The sequence below is a fragment of the Bos indicus x Bos taurus genome, chromosome 2, assembly GCF_003369695.1.
Source record: "Bos indicus x Bos taurus breed Angus x Brahman F1 hybrid chromosome 2, Bos_hybrid_MaternalHap_v2.0, whole genome shotgun sequence".
Lineage (NCBI taxonomy): Eukaryota > Metazoa > Chordata > Mammalia > Artiodactyla > Bovidae > Bos > Bos indicus x Bos taurus.
The window spans coordinates 129,068,082-129,086,933 of NC_040077.1; the positions used below are offsets into that span (position 1 = coordinate 129,068,082).

At 49.7% G+C, this 18,852-nt stretch overlaps 1 protein-coding gene across 2 annotated transcripts in view; it reads left to right on the plus strand.

Annotated features, from left to right (window-relative positions):
- TCEA3 (transcription elongation factor A3) overlaps positions 1-18,852 on the plus strand; it is a 45,903-nt gene that overhangs the window by 4,918 nt on the left and 22,133 nt on the right. For both annotated transcript variants that reach the window (XM_027520667.1, XM_027520657.1), the window contains 4 exons: positions 1,901-1,963; positions 2,729-2,834; positions 3,284-3,428; positions 11,479-11,541. In XM_027520667.1, the coding sequence (XP_027376468.1) occupies positions 1,901-1,963; positions 2,729-2,834; positions 3,284-3,428; positions 11,479-11,541 (377 nt within the window). The remainder of the gene's footprint in view (positions 1-1,900; positions 1,964-2,728; positions 2,835-3,283; positions 3,429-11,478; positions 11,542-18,852) is intronic.

Genomic DNA, 18,852 nt, shown 5'->3' on the forward strand with positions numbered 1-18,852 from the left:
ACTACAAATCACTTTTTTCCTTTGAGAACCTGCTGTTAAACATTCACCAACATGCCACTGCACTTACCCATGTTGATATTTCATGACAGCAGACGTCTCGCCAGACCTAGGTCCATACCTACTTGCACGGTTGTATAGTGGGTCAAACCCAAATGGTTTGAATCCTCGCTCAGTTCCTTATAACACTGAGAAAATTCACTGCTGTTTCTTGGATTTCTCTTCTGTGAAAATGGGATCTTGATTCTTTAAAAATGAGAATAGTTTTAGGACCAATCTCATAGAATCATTTCGAGAGTCAGAGGAGATCATGCATGTAAAATATTTAGCACCGTGCCCAGCAGATAATAAGCGTTTAATTAGTAGTACACGCAGAGTTATATGCCCACAAGTTCACACGCACACACATCCGCAAGTCATTCCTCTGAAACATACTATGAACCCAAGTTCTAAGGGAGACTGAGGGCTGACAGAGGGCAGTGGGGGGATGTGGCCCAGGAAGCCGGGTAGGGTAGGGTTGGCAGCTGGCACTGCACAGTGGGGCCAGGGCACAGGACGCACAGGACACGGTCAGCTGGTGCTTCCCAGGGACCTGATCAGGACAGGAGGCTGGGGCTGGCTTCTAGGAAGTGGGTGGCAAGACAGAGAAGACCGAAAGAGGACGGGGGCGGTTCAGGGCCTGGCAACCAACGGGGTTTCACAGCTGCGTCTCTTGTCTTCTCCTCCCTCTTCCCCTTCCCGCCTCTGCTTTCTGCTTTATCCATTCACTCAGGGAGCACTGGGCTGTGTGCTGAACTCAAAGGTCTCAGAGATTACACAGTCCTCTCTACCCATGAGAAAAGAAAGTACATATCTTCAGAAAAACTCGAATGCTCCCAGCCGCCTTATTTGCAGCAGGCCCAAATCGGAAACTGCCGAACGGTACCATTCACAGGTGAATGGGCCGACAAACTGTGGCCTCTGCCCACAGCGGCAAACAGCCCAGTAACAAAAAGGAGCTGTGGCTCTGCGCAGCAGTGTGCACGGAACCTCGGCATGGTAACACCAAGCGAAGAAGCCAGCCAAAAAGTCCATTACAGTCACATTCTGTGACATCCTTAAAAATGCAAGAAAGTAGACTACTGGTGCCTGGGGTTGGGGGTGCAGAGAGGGGTAGATTACCAAGGGGTGCCAGGAAAATGTCAGGGATGCTGTTTGTTTGGGCTGCACTGTACAGCTGGCAGGATCTTATTTCTCCAAACAGGAATTGAACCCATGTCCCCTGCAGTAGAAGCGCAGAGTCCTAACCCCTGACCACCAGGGAACTCCCTGACTATGCGCTTATCTTGATTGTGGCGATAGCTTCATGGATGTACACATTATGTCAAAACTCACCAAATTGTAGCTTACAATATGTGTGGTTTATTGTATGCCAATTATACCCCAACAAAGCTGTTTTTAAAAAATAAAATAAAAGCTGCAGTCCTCAACCTACGGAAGGTCACGGTTGGGAAGTGAAGGGAGGCAGATACAGACATAAAAGCAGAAGCAGTAAAGCATGAGGTAATTAACTTCAGAGGAAGAGATGGGGAAGGGGAGAGCATTCCCAGTGGAAGGACAGCAGAATGAGGGGGTCAGGGGGTCAGGGTGAGTGGGTAGGGCTGGACCCTGCTCAGACGGGCTGGAACCCAGATGCGTGGCGGGAGGTGAAGTCAGAGAGCTGGTTTGGGGCAGAAGCTGGCCCTTCTCTGCTCCTCCTCTTCCTCGCCTCTCCTCTGACTGCTTGCCTGCCTGGATCTGTCCCTGGAATAGCCGCCTTCCTTACCTCCTGCCGCCCTCCCTCCCACCAAGACTGCGCAATGGTCAGAGAGGGGCCTGGGCAGACCCCCCCGGGCTTCAGCCCTGACCTTGTGGCCTCCCACAGGAAGGGGCCCTGGACCTCCTGAAGAAGCTCGGCAGCTGGCAGATGTCCATCCAGCTGCTCCAGGTGGGTGGCGATGGGCAGCCCCTGGGGCAGTGCCGGCGGCAGGTGGGCGACCTTGTGCAGGAAGGAAAGACCTTCATGGGGGAACCCTCCCAGGAGGGGGTCTTGGAGGGATTTCTGAAGGGAAGGCAGCAGGGGGGGTCTTGAGGTACTCTAGGTGTGGGAACAGAAGCCTGCAGATGGCAACGGAAGCTTTCTAAGCCCTCGGGGCCCTCTGGATCTGGGGACAAGACTGACTCGCTTTCTTTGAACCCCCAAGTTCCTAAGACCCGAGGTTTCTGGGATCCAGGAGGCCAGTGTCTCGGGGAAAGGTGAAAGCCTCCCCTGTTTTTGCATTTTCCATGTGGCCTCCAAAACTCTGCCAGAAGCTCTTGGCCCTGAAAAGTTAGCACATACCCAAGCTGTAAAGTAGCCAGAGTTGTGTCTTAGGCTAAAATTTGAACTCCAGGACACCAGAGGGCAGAGAACAGGGAAGAGTCCTGGGCACCAGCCAGGCCTGTGGCCCCCAGCACTGCCACCCCAGCTTTACTTCAAAGCTTCAGTTACCCCTGCAGGCGGGGGGCCGGGCCTTGGGCACCGACCTCACTCAGGGCAGCAGGTCCATTATAAAGTCAGGGTGATAACCTCAGCCACAGTTCCAGGGTGAAGCCCTGGGGAGCCTGGGCCAGGGCAAGGGGATGGGTGCCCTGGAGCAGGTCTTGCCAACCAGGACAGCCAGTCCAGCATGTCCTGATTCCCAGGCTGGCTCCTGACCTTCCCCCTTTGCAGACCACCAGGATTGGAGTCGCCGTGAACGGGGTCCGCAAGCACTGCTCTAACAAGGAGGTGGTGGCCTTGGCCAAAGTCCTCATCAGGAACTGGAAGCAGCTGCTGGGTGAGGGGGCCGGGTCCCCGGGGCCGAGTGTTTCTCCCCGCACCTGGGTGCTGGCTTATAGCAGGTACCCAGAGTATGGCTGTTGAATGACTCAGCTACGACCCCCAGTGGGAGTGCCAGGGTTTGTCTACTCCACAAATGTGGGGTAGTTTTAATGATGGGCGAGTTTTCGTGTCTGTGTCCCTACGTGTGTATTTCTGTGTGTTTCATGTGTGTGTACACATCTGTACATACACATTGGTGTGCGGAGATGTCTTTCTGTCCCCATGCGTGAGCTTGAGCTTGCACCCACGTGTGCACACTGTATGTGCATTCGTGTGTAAACGCGCATTTGTTGGGAGAGGGGTGAGGCTGCCCGCGTCCCTGCCCTTCGCTCCTTTCTCCCCCAAAGTCTTGGGTTTGGCTGAGACAGAATGAGTTGAGGAACAATGTCATGATTCTGTTTTTAGATTCCCCAGCAACTCCCAAAGGAGAAAAAGGAGAGGAAAGAGTAAAAGCCAAGAAGAAGGAAAAAGGGCTTGACTGTTCGGATTGGAAGCCAGAGACAAGTCTTTCTCCACCAAGGAAAAAACGGGTGGAAGAACCCAAAGACAGGTACTTGTTCTGGGATGGGAGAAGGGGGCTGATGCTCAACACGTCCTCTGACAGCACTCCTGTTTGTATAACGTCTTTTCGTCTTCACACACCAGGAGGTGGGTATTGTATTTCCCTCTACAGTGCCCCCTCTGGGGGCCTCCTTGGCCCCGCCAGACTGACTCACGAGACTCAAATAGGCCGTCCCTGGCGGGGCTTCACCTTGAAGGATGCAGGGACAGGAGATGCAGCGTGCCAGCAGGGCAGCTTCTCATCACCGCGGTGTTCCTCATCACCAAGACTTCTCACAGGGCAGTGGTCCCCAACCTTGGTTGGCACCAGGGGCCAGTGTCATGGAAGACAGTTTTCCCATGGGTGGTGGGGTGGCAGGAGGGGAGAGGAGGATGCTTTCCGGATGATGCAAGCACGTTACACTTATCGTACACTTTAATTTCCATTACTGTTACATCAGCTGCACCTCAGGTCATCAGTCCTTAGATCCTGGAGGTTGGGGACCCTTGTCATAGGGACCAAGCTGTGTCCAGAGCTGTTCTCCTGCCCACCCGGATGACATTCCCAGGTGCAAAGAATGAGACCACCGAGGGCGGGAACTCGCTCCACATACTGCAGTTGATAAGTCCCATAAACCAGGTCTCCAGGATTCCAGCAAGGGCAATGACCAGTTACAAGATTCATAGCACTCGGGGTAGCCCCAAGCTGCGGTTTTTCCGTAAATCGTTGATAGTTCTTTCATAGTCCTTTCCCGTCTAGACACAGTTTACCAATCAGGGCTCCTTTGCTCTAGACTCAGTGTCACTTAGGGATACAGCTTGACGGTCCACCTTCGTCAGGGTTCCAGGTGAATGGGGCTGGGAACTTACTTGTCCACAGAGAAGGCGTATTTTGCTGGCTTTTTAGTTAAAATCGCCTTCAGCAATAAGGAAGCTGAAGACTGGGGAGCAGGGCCTTTCTCAGGGTCACACAGCCATTAGGTAACAGAGTGGGAGTCCCATCTTTGTCAGACCCTCAGACCTCTGCTGAGGTCTCAACTCTGTGTCTGTTCCCCCTTGCCCACCCCAGCCAGGGTCTCCAAAAATGCATGACTTTTAAAAAATATTTATTTATTTAGCTGTGCCGTGTCTTCATTGCAGCATGTGGGATCTAGTTTCCTGGCCAGGATTTGAACCCAAGGCCCCTGCATTGGGAGCACAGAGTCTTAGCCACTGGACCACCAGAGAGGTCCCAGTGCATGACTTGCTTATCAACGCAAATGGCCTTATCCACGATGGTAGATAAAAGCCTTCATGGACGTATTAGTAGGTCCTACCTGTTCCCTACATGACTAGTCAGATCACTTAATTCCTTCTGGAGGAGGTCATTTAATAGATAAGGGACTGAGACTAGATGACACTGATTAGAAACCGATGGTACTAGGTACAGACAATATGACTTGTGATCTACCAACATTTTAAACTTTTAAAAATTGTATTCATTTAATTAATTTATTTTCGGCTACACTGGGTCTATTGCGGTGCGTGGGCTTTCTCTCCTTGCAGCATGTGGGGGCAGCTCTCTAGTTATGGTGCTTGGGCTTCTCACTACGGTGACTTCTCTTGCTGTGGAGCCCAGGCTCTAGGCACACGGGCTTCAGTAGTTGCAGCTCTCAGGCTCTAGGGTGCAGGCTCAGTAGCTGTGGCACACAGGCTTAGTTGCTCTGGTCCCAATCTTCCGGGGCCGGGGATCGAACCCATGTCCCTCGCATTGGCAGGTGGATTCTTAACCAGTGGACTACCAGGGAAACCCTATAACATATTTTTATCACCCTTGTTTAATTTTTGAAAGTACTGTAATTCTGGGACTTCCCTGGTGGTCCAGTGGTTGAGAATCTGCCTTGCAATGCAGAGGACTTGGGTTCGATCCCTGGTCCGGGTACTAAGATTCTGTCTGCCTCAGGGCAACTAAGCCTGTGCACCACAAGTACTGAGTCTGAGCTCTAGAACCCACAACCCACAGCTACTGAGCACATGGGCTACAACTGTAGAGCACGTGTGTTGCAACTACAGAAGCCCTTGTGCCGGAGAGCTTGTGCTCCGCAACGAGAGAAGCCCCCACAGTGAGAAGCCTGCACGCTGCCACTGGAGCGTAGAGCCTGCCCACCTCGACCAGAGACAGCCCTTCCCCAGCAGTGAAGACCCGTGTGGCCAAGGATAAATAAATAAATCTGTTGTAGAAATCATGGAAAAGATTTAAAAAGTATGAAAAAATCACATTCCCACCACCCACAAATAATCACTGCGAATACTTTGGTATATGTTTTTCTCTGTTTTCTATAGTTACCATCAATTCTGTAGCCCGCTTTTTAAGATGCAGTACTTGTCAGCTTGGAATCTTCTGAATGTTCTATTCCTTTCATTCTGCTAATTTTGCAATCATATCCCACTTGGAGGAATGGTCATTGGCATTTAATGTTTCACATGGTGTGTTTGGTTTTCCCAAAGGGATTAAAAGGCTGGCCTCCAGGGATCCTGTGATCCCCCATGCCTAGCATGGAGTGAGCATTTACTGAGCATTGCCAGGCCCAGCTGTACCAGCACAATCCCCTGTGGAAAAGTCATGCTCTGGCTGGTCTAGCCATGTCGGGAGCACCTGTTTGGTTCTGAAAGTGAAAGTGTTGGTTGCTCAGTCGTGTCTGACTCTTTGTGACCCCATGGACTATAGCCCGCCAGGCTCCTCTGTCCATGGAATTCTCCAGGTAAGAATACTGGAGTGGGTCATCATTCCCTTCTCCAGGGGAATCTTCCCAACCCAGGGATCGAATTTGGGTCTCCTTCATTGCAGGCAGATTCTTCACTGTCTGAGCTACCAGGGAAGTTTGGTTCTAAGTACCTTGGCAAATAAATGAAGGACCAGGATCTTGTGACATACAGTTGAAGACTAGAGGCTGAAGTGTTGGGCGAGGAGAGCAAATGGGATATGGGACTAGTCTGTGGAATAAGGAGTATAGACATCTGGGTACATATGGTAGCTTGGGCATGGGTGTTTCCTTTAGCTCTGTCCCCAAATCCCGCCTAATGATCAGCAAAGGGATTTCCGTTAAAGGCCTACTGAGATGACAGGTGTGGGCGAGGAGACAGTTGGAAAGCAGAAAGCGAATTTCTAGGCTGAACTTAATCACTTACATCCTTAGACTCTGAGATTCACTGTTGTGACCTGAAAAATGACTGTCATTATCTCATTATATATAAAGTTTATATGCAGAGCTCAGTCCCTCAGTCGTGTCCCCTCTTCACAACCCCCATGGACTGAAGCCCACCAGTCTTCTCAGTCCATGGAATTCTCCAGGCAGGAATACTGGATGGGTTGCCATTTCCTTCAGGGGATCTTCTCAAAACCCACATCTCCTATGTTAGCAGGCAGATTCTTTATCACTGAGCCACCTGGGAAGCCCTAAAATGTATATAACTATAAGCAAGTGATAAGTGAAGTCGCTCAGTCGTGTCCGACTCTTTGTGACCCCATGGACTGCAGCCTCCCAGGCTTCTCTGTTCATGGGATTTTCCAGGCAAGGGTACTGGAGTGGGTTGCCTTTCCCTATATGTGTGTATATGTTTATAGCCTTCTAGGCTTTTTCCTGTGCATCTACCCATGAAATACTTATTGTATTAATAAAATGGAATTAAACTGCATATACTATTTAGCAGCCTTTTCACATCATATATTTTTTCCAACAGTGAGTCACATTTAGAGTAAAAAGTTTAGAAAGTCAAACACAAGAAGAAAATAACAGAAATGATCACTGTTAACATCTTGATGTATATCTTTCTCATCTTTTTAAGAACATATGTGTGTGTGTATATATATATATAGAGAGAGTTATATTTTCTTAGAAAATTAGAATCACACTATAATACTGTTTTATAACCAGCATTTTACATTTAACAGCATCCTGGGGTGTTAAATTGTTGATGCCAGCTCACTTTTCACAGCTGGAGCTATGAGATGAAGTTGTCTCCGTGGCTGAGCAGAGAGTGGGGTGGTTGTCCCCCTACCTTGCTGGGAGAATCCAGTGGGCAGGGGTCCTATTTCAGTTCCGTTGGTGAAATTCCTTTCTTTTAAACTTTCTTAATTGACTATTATCATATATAAACACTATAACCACATTATTATATAAACACTGTAACCACATTACTAAAATTTAAAATAAGAATTAAAAATATTTCTCTGCAGTGTGCTGCTTCTGAAAAAGGAAACAGCTTGTATTTTCTTCCTCTTCCCTTCCAGTCCTGATCTACTTACATAATTTTACCGTTCCTGTAGACACAAGGGACAATTACATCCCTGTTTATTTATCTTCCTAATGTATTCTAGGCATTTTTTTCATGTTCCTGAATAGTTTTCATAATGATCCTTCTCAAAAATGGCAGAATTTTTCTGGTTTGTTCTAAAAAGCATTGAGGAAAGGCCAGAAAATGGGGAGTCCCAGGGAGAGGAGAGACCCATGTCTCCCTTCCTTTCTCCCACTGCAAGAATCTCAGCTCCCAGCTCTGCCTGTACCTGTCCATCCCCGTGGGGCAGTCAGGGGGGGACCCCACAGAGGAGCTCCCAGGGCCCAGTGTGGGACTGGAGGGGACATGCAAAGGAAGGTCTCTGCCCCCTCCCTCTCTGCTGCCTCCCCCTGTGTTTAAGCTGGGGCAGAGGTCCACAGGATCGTTAAGAGCTGGCACCTGAAACTTTCTCACCTGCTGTCCCCCAAGCCACGTGGAGAATGAGATGGGAGCTGGAAATCCATGCAGGAGCCTTATTGTTATCTGGAAAAGAAGAAATCAGATACCTAGGATTAGGGAGCACTGAGGAGTTCTTCATGGTGGGAACTGAAGTAGGGACGTTAATGATCTAGAGTCTTCCTTCTAGCCAGCCCACAAACACAGGTCCTTTTCCCAGCATTGGACAGATGAGGGAGCTGATGCTCAAAGAAGATGACCTGCCCAGGGGCAGGGCTGGGACTTCAGCTCACGTCACTGTCCTGTGCTCTGTGCACCGCTCCACTGCTCGGCCATGTCCAAGTCTTTGCAGTCCCATGGACTGTAGCCCTCCAGACTCTTCTGTCCAGGCAAGAATACAAGGGTGGGTTGTCATTTCCTTCTCCAGAGGATCTGCCTGACCCAGGGCTCGAAACCATGTCTCCTGCATTGGCAGGTGGATTCTTTACCACTGCGCCACCTGGGAAGCATGTCACTGCCTCCCTTTTTAGAGTGTAAATGTCATGTATGTTTGTATGCATGAGAAAAAGATGCAGAGGGAAGGATCTTAAACGTAAATGATCTTACCTCTGGGGAGGTTTCTTTTTCCACATTTTTAAAAAATCATTTCTTTACTGTTTGACTTCACAGCCTTCAGCAACAAATATTTATAGAGCACCTACTCTGTGCAGGCACTGTTCTGTTCACGTAGGAGAAGTCAGTTGAGTTGAATATATTAGATTGGGCTTCCCAGAAGCAAACCCTGAGATATGGATTTAAGTGCAAGAGGTTTATTTGAGAAGTGATTTCAGGAAATGCAGACAGAGGAGAGAGGAAATGAGACAGGTAAGGGAGGGGAACCGGCACAGGGTGTATTCCTGAGCAGGTTACTGCCCTGAGTGGTGGTGGTTAAATCACTAAGTCGTGACTCTTGTGACCCCATGGACTGTAGTCTGCCAGCTACCTCTGTCCATGGGATTCTCCAGGCAAGCATACTGGAATGGGTGGCTGTTTCCTTCTCCAGGGGATCTCCCCAATCCAAGAATCGAACCCAGGTCTCCTGCATTGTAGGCAGATTCTTTACCATCTGAGCTACAAGGGAAGCCAGGGGTTAAATCCTGCTGGAGATGGTGGAGGACACACTTCAGTCGATCCACTAGAGGGCTGAGGAAGCTGGAGTACTTGCCCATCTATTCCCACTTGTTTGGTGGAGGGCTGCTCCTGGGGTTGTTAACTCCCCTGCGATTTCTGCCCATCAGCCTGCTGGCGCTGGCTGGCACAGGCAGAGCCCCAGGGGATCTTGGAGAAGGAAGTCCTTGGGTCCCAGTGCATTTGGGAGGAGTGCCCAAGGGATGATGGGGACTCGGCATAGACAGCGTCCACCACGGGGAACAAAGCCCACCATATTCTGCTCTTGTGATATTTACCTGGTAGGTTGCTTGGACAAAGCATAAAATAAGTAAGCAAATTATGTGGTCTGTTAGATGGTGACACCTACACTGGAATTAAAAAGGAGAACTGGGGACTTCCCTGGTGATCCACTGGTTGAGAGTCTGCCTGCCAGTGCAGGGGGCATGGGTGTGATCCCTGGCCCACGAAGATCCCACATGCCCATCCATGCACCACAACTACAGATCCCGAAGCCCTAGAGCCTGTGCTTGCTGATAAGAGAAGCCACTGCCGTGAGAAGCCCGCGCACCACAACTCGAGGGTAGCCCCTGCTCATTGCGTCTAGAGGAAGCCCAAGTGCAGCAGCGAAGACCCTGGGCAGCCGAAAATAAATAAATAAATGATTTAAAGGGGAAAGAGAGAGCTGGGTAAGTGACATGGGGAACAGGAGTTACAATTCACAAGCAGATTAATGTGACAAAAACTATGAAAGGGGAAAATACATTCTATACAGTAAAAAGGATGTGTATAAGTGTGCTCGGTCGTGTCTGACTCTTTTTGAGGCCATGGACTGTAGCCCACCCAGGCTCCTCTGCCCATGGAATTTTCCAGGCAAGAATACTGCAGTGGCTTGCTATGTCCTACTCCAGGGGATCTTCCCGACCCAGGCTTCTTACCCGAGTCTCTTGCATCTCCTGCATTGGCACATGGATTCTTTACCACTGTGCCACCATGGGAAGCCCTAAAAAGAATGTAGCTACATGTATTTCGTAGAATGGGGCGGGGGGGAATTTTTCACTTCTAATCCCATCACCCCGATATAACTACGGCTAGCGTTTGGGCTGCCGTCTATGGGGTCGCACAGAGTTGGACACGACTGAAGTAACTTAGCAGCAGCATTTGGTTATGGGCTTCCCTCATAGCTCAGTTGGTAAAGAATCTGCCTGCAATGCAGGAGACCCTGGTTCGATTCCTGGGTTGGGAAGATCCCCTGGAGAAGGGATAGGCTACCTAATCAAGTATTCTTGGGCTTCCTTGTGGCTCAGCTGGTAAAGAATCCACCCTCAATGTGGGAGACCAGGGTTTGATCCCTGGGTTGAGAAGATCCCCTGGAGAAGGGAAAGGCTGCCCACTCCAGTATTTGGGCCTGGAGAATTCCATGGACTGTATAGTCCATGAGGTCGCAAAGAGTCGGACACGACTGAGCAACCTTCAGAAATGGAGAAGGAAATGGCAACCCACTCCAGTATTCTTGCCTGGAGAATCCCATGGACAGAGCAGCCTGATAGGCTACAGTCCACGGGGTTGCCAAGAGTCGGACATGACTGAGTGACTTCAGTCACTCAGCATTTGGATGTATTTCCTTTTCGTATTCTCCTCTGCTAGGCATTAGTCCTCTTGCCTGGCCTCAGACCCAGTATGCATCTAAGTTTGCACCCTCCTTTCTCACTTCCATTTTAAACCCAGTTCTTGCAGCTCTGAGGCCCACCTCCTTCTCCCCTCCTCTTAAGGTGCCACAGGGGAGGCTGCGGCTGATTTATTCCTACTCCTCATGAGAAGTGATCATCCAAGGAGTTCAGTCCATCGGTTCCAGCTAGCCAAGGCCTGCCTGACAGCTAGGAGGAAGGGCCTGCTGAGAATTAGTTATTATAATTAGTAACACACGACGTAACACATGGGCCACATCCGACACGTATTTGGTGCTTGGCAGATCTTGGTCTCCTTCCCTCCTCTTACCTCATTTGATGGTGGGCAGGTGAAGGGGACCAGCCAGTACCTCCTGGGGCTCCCCCTGCCAGGCAGCTGGGGTCCAGGTGGACTTGGTCATCCCCAGCCCAGCACTCCTGGCTCTGGGATGCTTCCTCCCCAGACTCGGATTTCTCTAGGCCAGCACTGATGCTCACCGACCAAAGCATCTCATCTCCACTTTCTCTTCCTTTCAGGAGAGACTCTGTGGACTCCAAGTCATCAGCCACCTCCTCTCCAAAAAGACCGTCGATGGAAAGGTAAAGGCAGCCGTGGACCTCTGCACCCCAGAAGTCCTGTTCAGCGTGTGCGTGTGTCTCTCTGTCTTACTGGAGGAATCCCGAGGCAGGGAAAAGGAGGAAGCTTCCTATGTTGCACTGACTCCAATTCCTAGGACCCACGCAATAAGGGTGGCGGGGGAGGCCTCTGAATCAGAGGCATGGTTCCTTCACTGGGGTGCCTGACCAATCACTGTTATCCCATTGCTGTCTGGGGAACATCCTCAAAGTCAAGTTGAACCCAATGAAACAGGTCTTGAGAGCCGGTACCTGGATTGGGACCTCTGGGTTTGGGGCAGAAATGGTATCAACCTTGAATTATCATGTCACTCATTCATCAAATATTTATTGAGGGCCTACTGTGTGCCAAGAAGTATTCTAGGTGCCAAGGATATAGCAGTGAGCAAAAGAGACAAAATCCTTGCGGGTATGAGGCCTTTATTCTAATGGGTGAAAGTGAAAGTCACTCAGTTCAGTTCAGTCGCTCAGTCATGTCCGACTCTTTGTGACCCCATGAATCGCAGCACACCAGGCCTCCCTGTCCATCACCAACTCCCGGAGTTCACTGAGACTCACGTCCATCGAGTCAGTGATGCCATCCAGCCATCTCACCCTCTGTCGTCCCCTTCTCCTCCTGCCCCCAATCCCTCCCAGCATCAGAGTCTTTTCCAATGAGTCAACTCTTCGCATGAGGTGGCCAAAGCACTGGAGTTTCAGCTTTAGCATCATTCCTTCCAAAGAAATCCCAGGGCTGATCTCCTTCAGAATGGACTGGTTGGATCTCCTTGCAGTCTGAGGGACTCTCAAGAGTCTTCTCCAACACCACAGTTCAAAAGCATCAATTCTTCAGCACTCAGCCTTCTTCACAGTCCAACCCTCACATCCATACGTGACCACAGGAAAAACCATAGCCTTGACTAGACGGACCTTTGTTGGCAAAGTAATGTCTCTGCTTTTGAATATGCTATCTAGGTTGGTCATAACTTTCCTTCCAAGGAGTAAGCGTCTTTTAATTTCATGGCTGCAGTCACCATCTGCAGTGATTTTGGAGCCCAAAAAAATAAAGTCTGCCACTGTTTCCACTGTTTCCCCATCTATTTCCCATGAAATGATGGGACCGGATGCCATGATCTTCGTTTTCTGAATGTTGAGCTTTAAGCCAACTTTTTCACTCTCCACTTTCCCTTTCATCAAGAGGCTTTTGAGTTCCTCTTCACTTTCTGCCATAAGGGTGGTGTCATCTGCATATCTGAGGTTATTGATATTTCTCCTGGCAACTTTGATTCCAGCTTGTGTTTCTTCCAGTCCGGCGTTTCTCATGATGTACTCTGCATATAAGTTACATAAGCAGGGTGACAATATACAGCCTTGACAAACTCCTTTTCCTATTTGGAACCAGTCTGTTGTTCCATGTCCAGATCTAACTGTTGCTTCCTGAGCTGCATATAGATTTCTCGAGAGGCAGATCAGGTGGTCTAGTATTCCCATCTCTTTCAGAATTTTCCACAGTTTATTGTGTTCTACACAGTCAAAGGCTTTGGCATGTTTTTCTGGAACTCTCTTGCTTTTTCGATGATCCAGCGGATGTTGGCAATTTGATCTCTGATTCCTCTGCCTTTTCTAAAACCAGCTTGAACATCAGGAAGTTCATGGTTCACATATTGCTGAAGCCTGGCTTGGAGAATTTTGAGCATTACTTTATTAGCATTCAGTCGTGTCCAGCTCTTTGTGACCCCATGGACTATACAGTCCGTGGAACTCTCCAGGCCAGAATACTGGAGTGGATAGCCTTTCCCTTCTCCAGCGGATCTTCCCTACCCAGTAATTGAACCAGGGTCTCCTGCATTGCAGGTAGATTCTTTACCAACTAAGCTATCAGGAAAGCCTCATATTCTAATGGGGGAAACTGGTAATACATATGATAAGTAAATATTGTTGTTTAATCGCTTAGTCATATCCGACTCTTTGCGACCCCATGGACTGTAGCCCTCCAGGCTCCTCTGTCCATGGAATTCTCCAGGCAAGAATACTGGGGTGGGTTGCCATGCCCTTCTCCAGGGGATCTTCTCAACCCGGGGATCGAACCCACATCTCTTATATCTGCCTGCATTGGCAGGTTGGAAAGGGTGGTCACTGCAGTGGTCAGGAGAGCCCTCATTGAAGAGATGACCTGTGCGCAAAAACATGAAAGAAACGAGGAGTTAGCCGGACACTGGGGTCATTCCAAACAGAAGGCCTGCAAGTGGGAGTGTGCTTGGCAGGGTCAGGGAGCGGTGAGGTGGCCGGTGGGTCTGGAGTGAATAAGTGAAGGTGGGAGTTGGAAGATGGTGTGAAAAGGAGCCCCTGGAGGGTACTGAGCGTGGGGATTCTATGAGTGAATTTATCAGAATCCCTCTTGCTGCTGTGTTAGGTTGTCAGGGCCACAGACAGAAGCAGAGACCAGCCAGGAGGCTGTTTCGATAATTCGGGGAAGATGTGAGGGTGGCTTGGATCAGAGTGACAGCGTGGAGGTGGGGAGAAGTGGGAGACCCCGGGTATATGTTTTAGCGGGGCCGTACCCTGCATCATGTGGAATCTTAGTTCCCCAACCAGGGATCAAACCCTCGCCCCCTGCAGTGGAAGCTGGAGTCTTAACCACCGGACCACCAGGGAAGTCCTGACCCTGGATATATTTTGAAAGGAGAGCTATCAGGATTTCCTAACAGATTGGATGTGGAGTACAAGAGAAGAATAAGTGTCAGGATGCCTCCAGGACTTTTCATGTGAGTGTCTGTGAGGATGGAGATACTGTGAACTGGTATGGGGAAGACTCTGTGTCGGTCAGGCTTGAGGTGGGAGATCAAGGGGTCACGTTTGGATATGTTGGATTTAGGGGTGTACAAACCACTCAGGTGAAGAAATTGAATATGCAGTAGGTTATACCACGCTGGAATTCAGGAAGAAAGCCTGGGCTGGAAATACAAATTTTAGTTGTTAATATGTAGCTCGCACTTGAAGCCGCTAACCTGGATGAGATCAGCAAGGAGAAACTGTGGATAGAGGAGTGTGCATTGTGGCCCGGGAGGGAAGTCAGAGGTCAGAGCAGAAGAACCAGAGCAAAGGGAGAGCAGGCCAGGCCAGGAAGTGGCTTAACGGTGGATCAAGGCAAATGATTAGCATCCATGGGCCATATTGGATGCTCGGGTGCCTGGAAGGAATGGTAAGGGTATTGACTTCTAGGGGAGTATGTTTGGAAGCTGCCCAGTTCTTTTGGGCTTTTTTGTTGTTTAGTCGCTCAGTCATGTCCAACTCTTTCCGACCCCATGGACTGCAGCATACCAGGCCTCCCTGTCCATCACCAACTCCCGGAGTTTGCTCAAACTCACGCCCATTGAGTCAGTGATGCCATCCAACCATTTCATCCTCTGTCATCCCCTTTTCCTCCTGCTCTCAATCTTTTAGGCCTAATGTACCAATTAGACTAGGTCAGATTTGGAGAAGGAAATGGCAATCCACTCCAGTGTTCTTGCCTGGAGAATCCCATGAACAGAGGAGCCCGGCAGGCCATGGTCCATGGGGTCGCAGAGAGTCGGACACGACTGAAGTAACTAAGCACGCATGCACCAGTAAGACTGACATTGGAAAGAAAAAAGGGCACAGAAATTAGGTCATTTAAGGTTTTATGAAGATCAAACAGGCCTGGGATGTTGATGGGGCAGCTGTGCTGAGCATCCCCACCGTGGCAGCTGAGTGCCAGCTCCAGCCGATGAGTAGAGGCTCTCTGCTTGGAGCACGAATCTGAGGCTACATCCTACCAGGGAAGAAGAGAGTTCTGTGATCGATTGGCATTGTCTGCCACAGGCGATGCCTTGGAATTGAGGCATAGTTCTTGGTTCTAAACTAATCAGTCCTGAATATTCATTGGAAGGACTGATGCTGAAGCTGAAGCTCCAATACTTTGACCACCTGATGCCAAGAACAGACTCATTGGAAAAGACCCTGATGCTGGGAAAGATTGAAGGCAAAAAAAAAAAAAAGATTGAAGGCAGGAGGAGAAGGGGACGACAGAGGATGAGGTGGTTGGATGGCATTACCGATGCGATGGACATGAATTTGAGCAAACTCCGGGAGTTGATGATGGACAGGGAGGCCTGGCATGCTGCAGTCCATGGGGTCACAGAGAGCTGGACACGACTGAGCAACTGAACTGAACTGAACTTCCTGGTTTGCAGACAGCCGCCTTCTCACTGTGTCTACACGTGACTGAACTGAGAGAGACAGAGAAAGAGGGAGATTTCATGCTCTGGTCTCTCTTCCCCTTTTTTTTTTTTGGCTGTGTCGTGCGGCATGTGGGATCTTAGTTCTCCCTACCAGGGGTAAACCTGTGCCTCCTACAGTAGAAGTAGAAGGCCTAATCACCAGGGAATTCCCTGTGGTCTCTCTCATTCTTCCGAGGACATTAATCCCATCATGGAACTTCACCCTCTTGACCTCATCTAAACCTAATAATGTCCCAAAGGCCCCACCGCCAAATACTATCACACTGGAAGTTAGGGCTTTAGCATATGGATTTTCGCCTGAGGGACACAGTCTATACTGCAATGTAATAATGGGAGGGCAGGGAGGGGCGCTTCTGGCATTTAGTAGGCAGCGGCCACTGATGCTAGATGTCCCGGAATGTGAAGGACAGCCCTGCATCAAGAAGGATTGTCTCATCCAAAAATGAAACGCTGGCCAGTAACCCATTTCTGGGTTTGATGCTATAAGAAGCACATTGGACATTTGCGTCAGGGTTTATACCTTCAGGCTCCTCTCCGTACTTTGCCCTGTGGCCTGGAAGTCTCTTGGCTCCCTCGAGAATGCCTTCTTTCTCCGAGGGTTGGTCAGGCAGAGTATGTTTGTCCTTCCAACAGCTGTGCCATTTCCTGCTGCTTCAGTACTAGGGGTGGGCACCCCAGAGGGAGAGAAGCAAGTCTTGTAAACTCACTTTACCCACCACTCAGACTGTTTCCTGCACTCTTTACCTCCATTCCTTCTTTGTCTTCCATTCATTCGCTCATTTGTTCATTCATGCATTCATCCATTAAGTCAGCACATTTGGTTTTGTTTGTTAAATATTTTATTTTTAGCTGCACTGGGTCTTAGTTGTGGCATGCAGGGTCTTTGATCTTTGTTGCAGCATACAGGATCTTTAGTTTCTGCATGTGAAATCTAGTTCCCTGACCTGGGATCGAACCTGGGCCCCCCTGCATGGGGAGCGAGGCGTCTTAGCCACTGGAACACCAGGGAAGTCTCCCAGCAAGCACGTTTGTTGAGCACCTCCTTACAAACTCAACATCTTCCAGGGGTCGAGGGCATGTGGACACCTGGGTGACTAGTGGAGAATACCTGCCGGTCTGAAGGGGGCGCCCACTACCCAGCCCCAGCTGGTGGTTGCTTTATCGATATGACACCCAGCATGCCATCCCTTCCAAATTTTTAAGGAAAGCTGGCCAACTAGATTTTCCTAAGAAATTCCCAGTTTTATGTGTTAGCAACATATTCCTATTTTCCTAAGATGCAGTAGCTCAGACAAAACTCATGTGTAGCCCATCAGTTTGTGACCTCCAAAGCTAAGCAAGGAGACACCAAAATGCTTGTTTTTTGAAGCTCTTAACGCATAATAACACAGTGTCTCAACATGACTGGAGAAGTCAAAGGAGAGTTCAGGGAAGAGAGAGTATTTGTGCTGAGAACTGAAAGATGGATTGCCTGGTAGACCAGCCAGTTGAGGGCATCCCAGGCGGAGGGAATGGCACGTGCAGAGGTGTGGCGGTATGAGGAACTGTAGCAGGAGTACCAGGAGACAGACCGCCAAGGGCACCCCTGCGACAGAGAAGGTTGCACTTTGCCAGCTGCCCTTCAGTTTTCACCCTAGCAGTTTCGGCAGGCTTGGTGGTGCAAGTAACCGAAATGCCCTCGAGGTGGCGCACAGGAGCAGCAAGACCGGCCTCCAGGTGCCTCTGCTCAGACCTGGTTGGTGAGGATTTTTTCAGAGCTTGGTGATGTCAGACCACATGCTGGTGCTGGCCCTGGTACATCCGGGGAGCAGAAGGAAGCAGTTGACAAATCCAACACCTCCACCCCTGTCATGATGCCCTCTCTGCAGTTTGGCACAGTTCCCACTCACGTGCATTGAAAGCAAATGAGCCTGGCTGCCTGATTTGCCACCCAGACACGAATCCCAGCCAGCCAGCCAGCTCCTCTCCAAGAGGAGCGACCAAGGCTGGGAGTGCCCTGCCAGGGAGGTGAGGAGGGAAATGCAACAGGCAGCCCAGCCTGGCCCAGGAAAGGGGACTCTGGAAAGCTCTCTGCCTTTTAGAGGAACAGTGAGATGTGTTGAAAAGAATTTGGAAGGCAGACAGACCTAGATGTGTGGTCTGTCTCTCCCATTTGCCAGTTGGATAACCTTGAGTACATAAATTCAGTTCTCTGAGCCTCAGTCTCTTGAACTGTAAGATGGGGATAACTATGACCCCCACAAGGTCACTGTGAGACTCAGATGAGGTAATGAAATGCTTAGCACCATCCCTAAACCAAATGGGTGCCCAGTGGATGCACAGCGCTTAGTAAGAGTGCTCACATTAGTGTGGCCATCTGTGTAAGTATTATCAAATAGTCTGTTGCTGGAATTCTCTTAGATGCTTTAATATTCTGAGCAACTCTATAAGGTGAGCACTGTTGTTCTATTTAGATATGAGAAAACGGAGGCACCTGGAAGTTAAGGAACTCATCCAAGGTCAAATGGCTACAAAGTGGTGTTATTGGAAGTTGAATCTGCGAGTCTGGCCCTGGAGTCTGTTGTTGTTCAGTCACTAAGTCACGTCTGACTCTTTGCAAGAACATGGACGGCAGCATACCAGGCTCCCCTGTCCTTCACTCTCTCCTGGAGTTTGCTCAGATTCATGTCCATTGAGTTTGTCTAACCATATCATCCAGTAGAAGTGATGCTGTCTGACTGTTTCATCCTCTGTTGCCCCCTTCTCCTCTGAAGCCTGGGCTCTTCATAAATACACTACCCCCAAAACTGACAACTTTTATTAACATTATTATGCCTCCTTCCAAGCAGTATGCTGTTGACTCCTCCCTTCCTGGTTCCCCACCAATGAGTCTTAGACACTGAGGATGTGGTGATGGGCACACAGGTCCGTGAGGGGCAACACCAGGAAGAATCTGGGCTCCGTCCCAGCTGTAGGAGATGGGTTGGTCCAGGCTGTGGGAGTTGACAGATGCTGGCTCAAAGGGCCCTCTGTTAATCCCAGAGCAGTTGGGCAG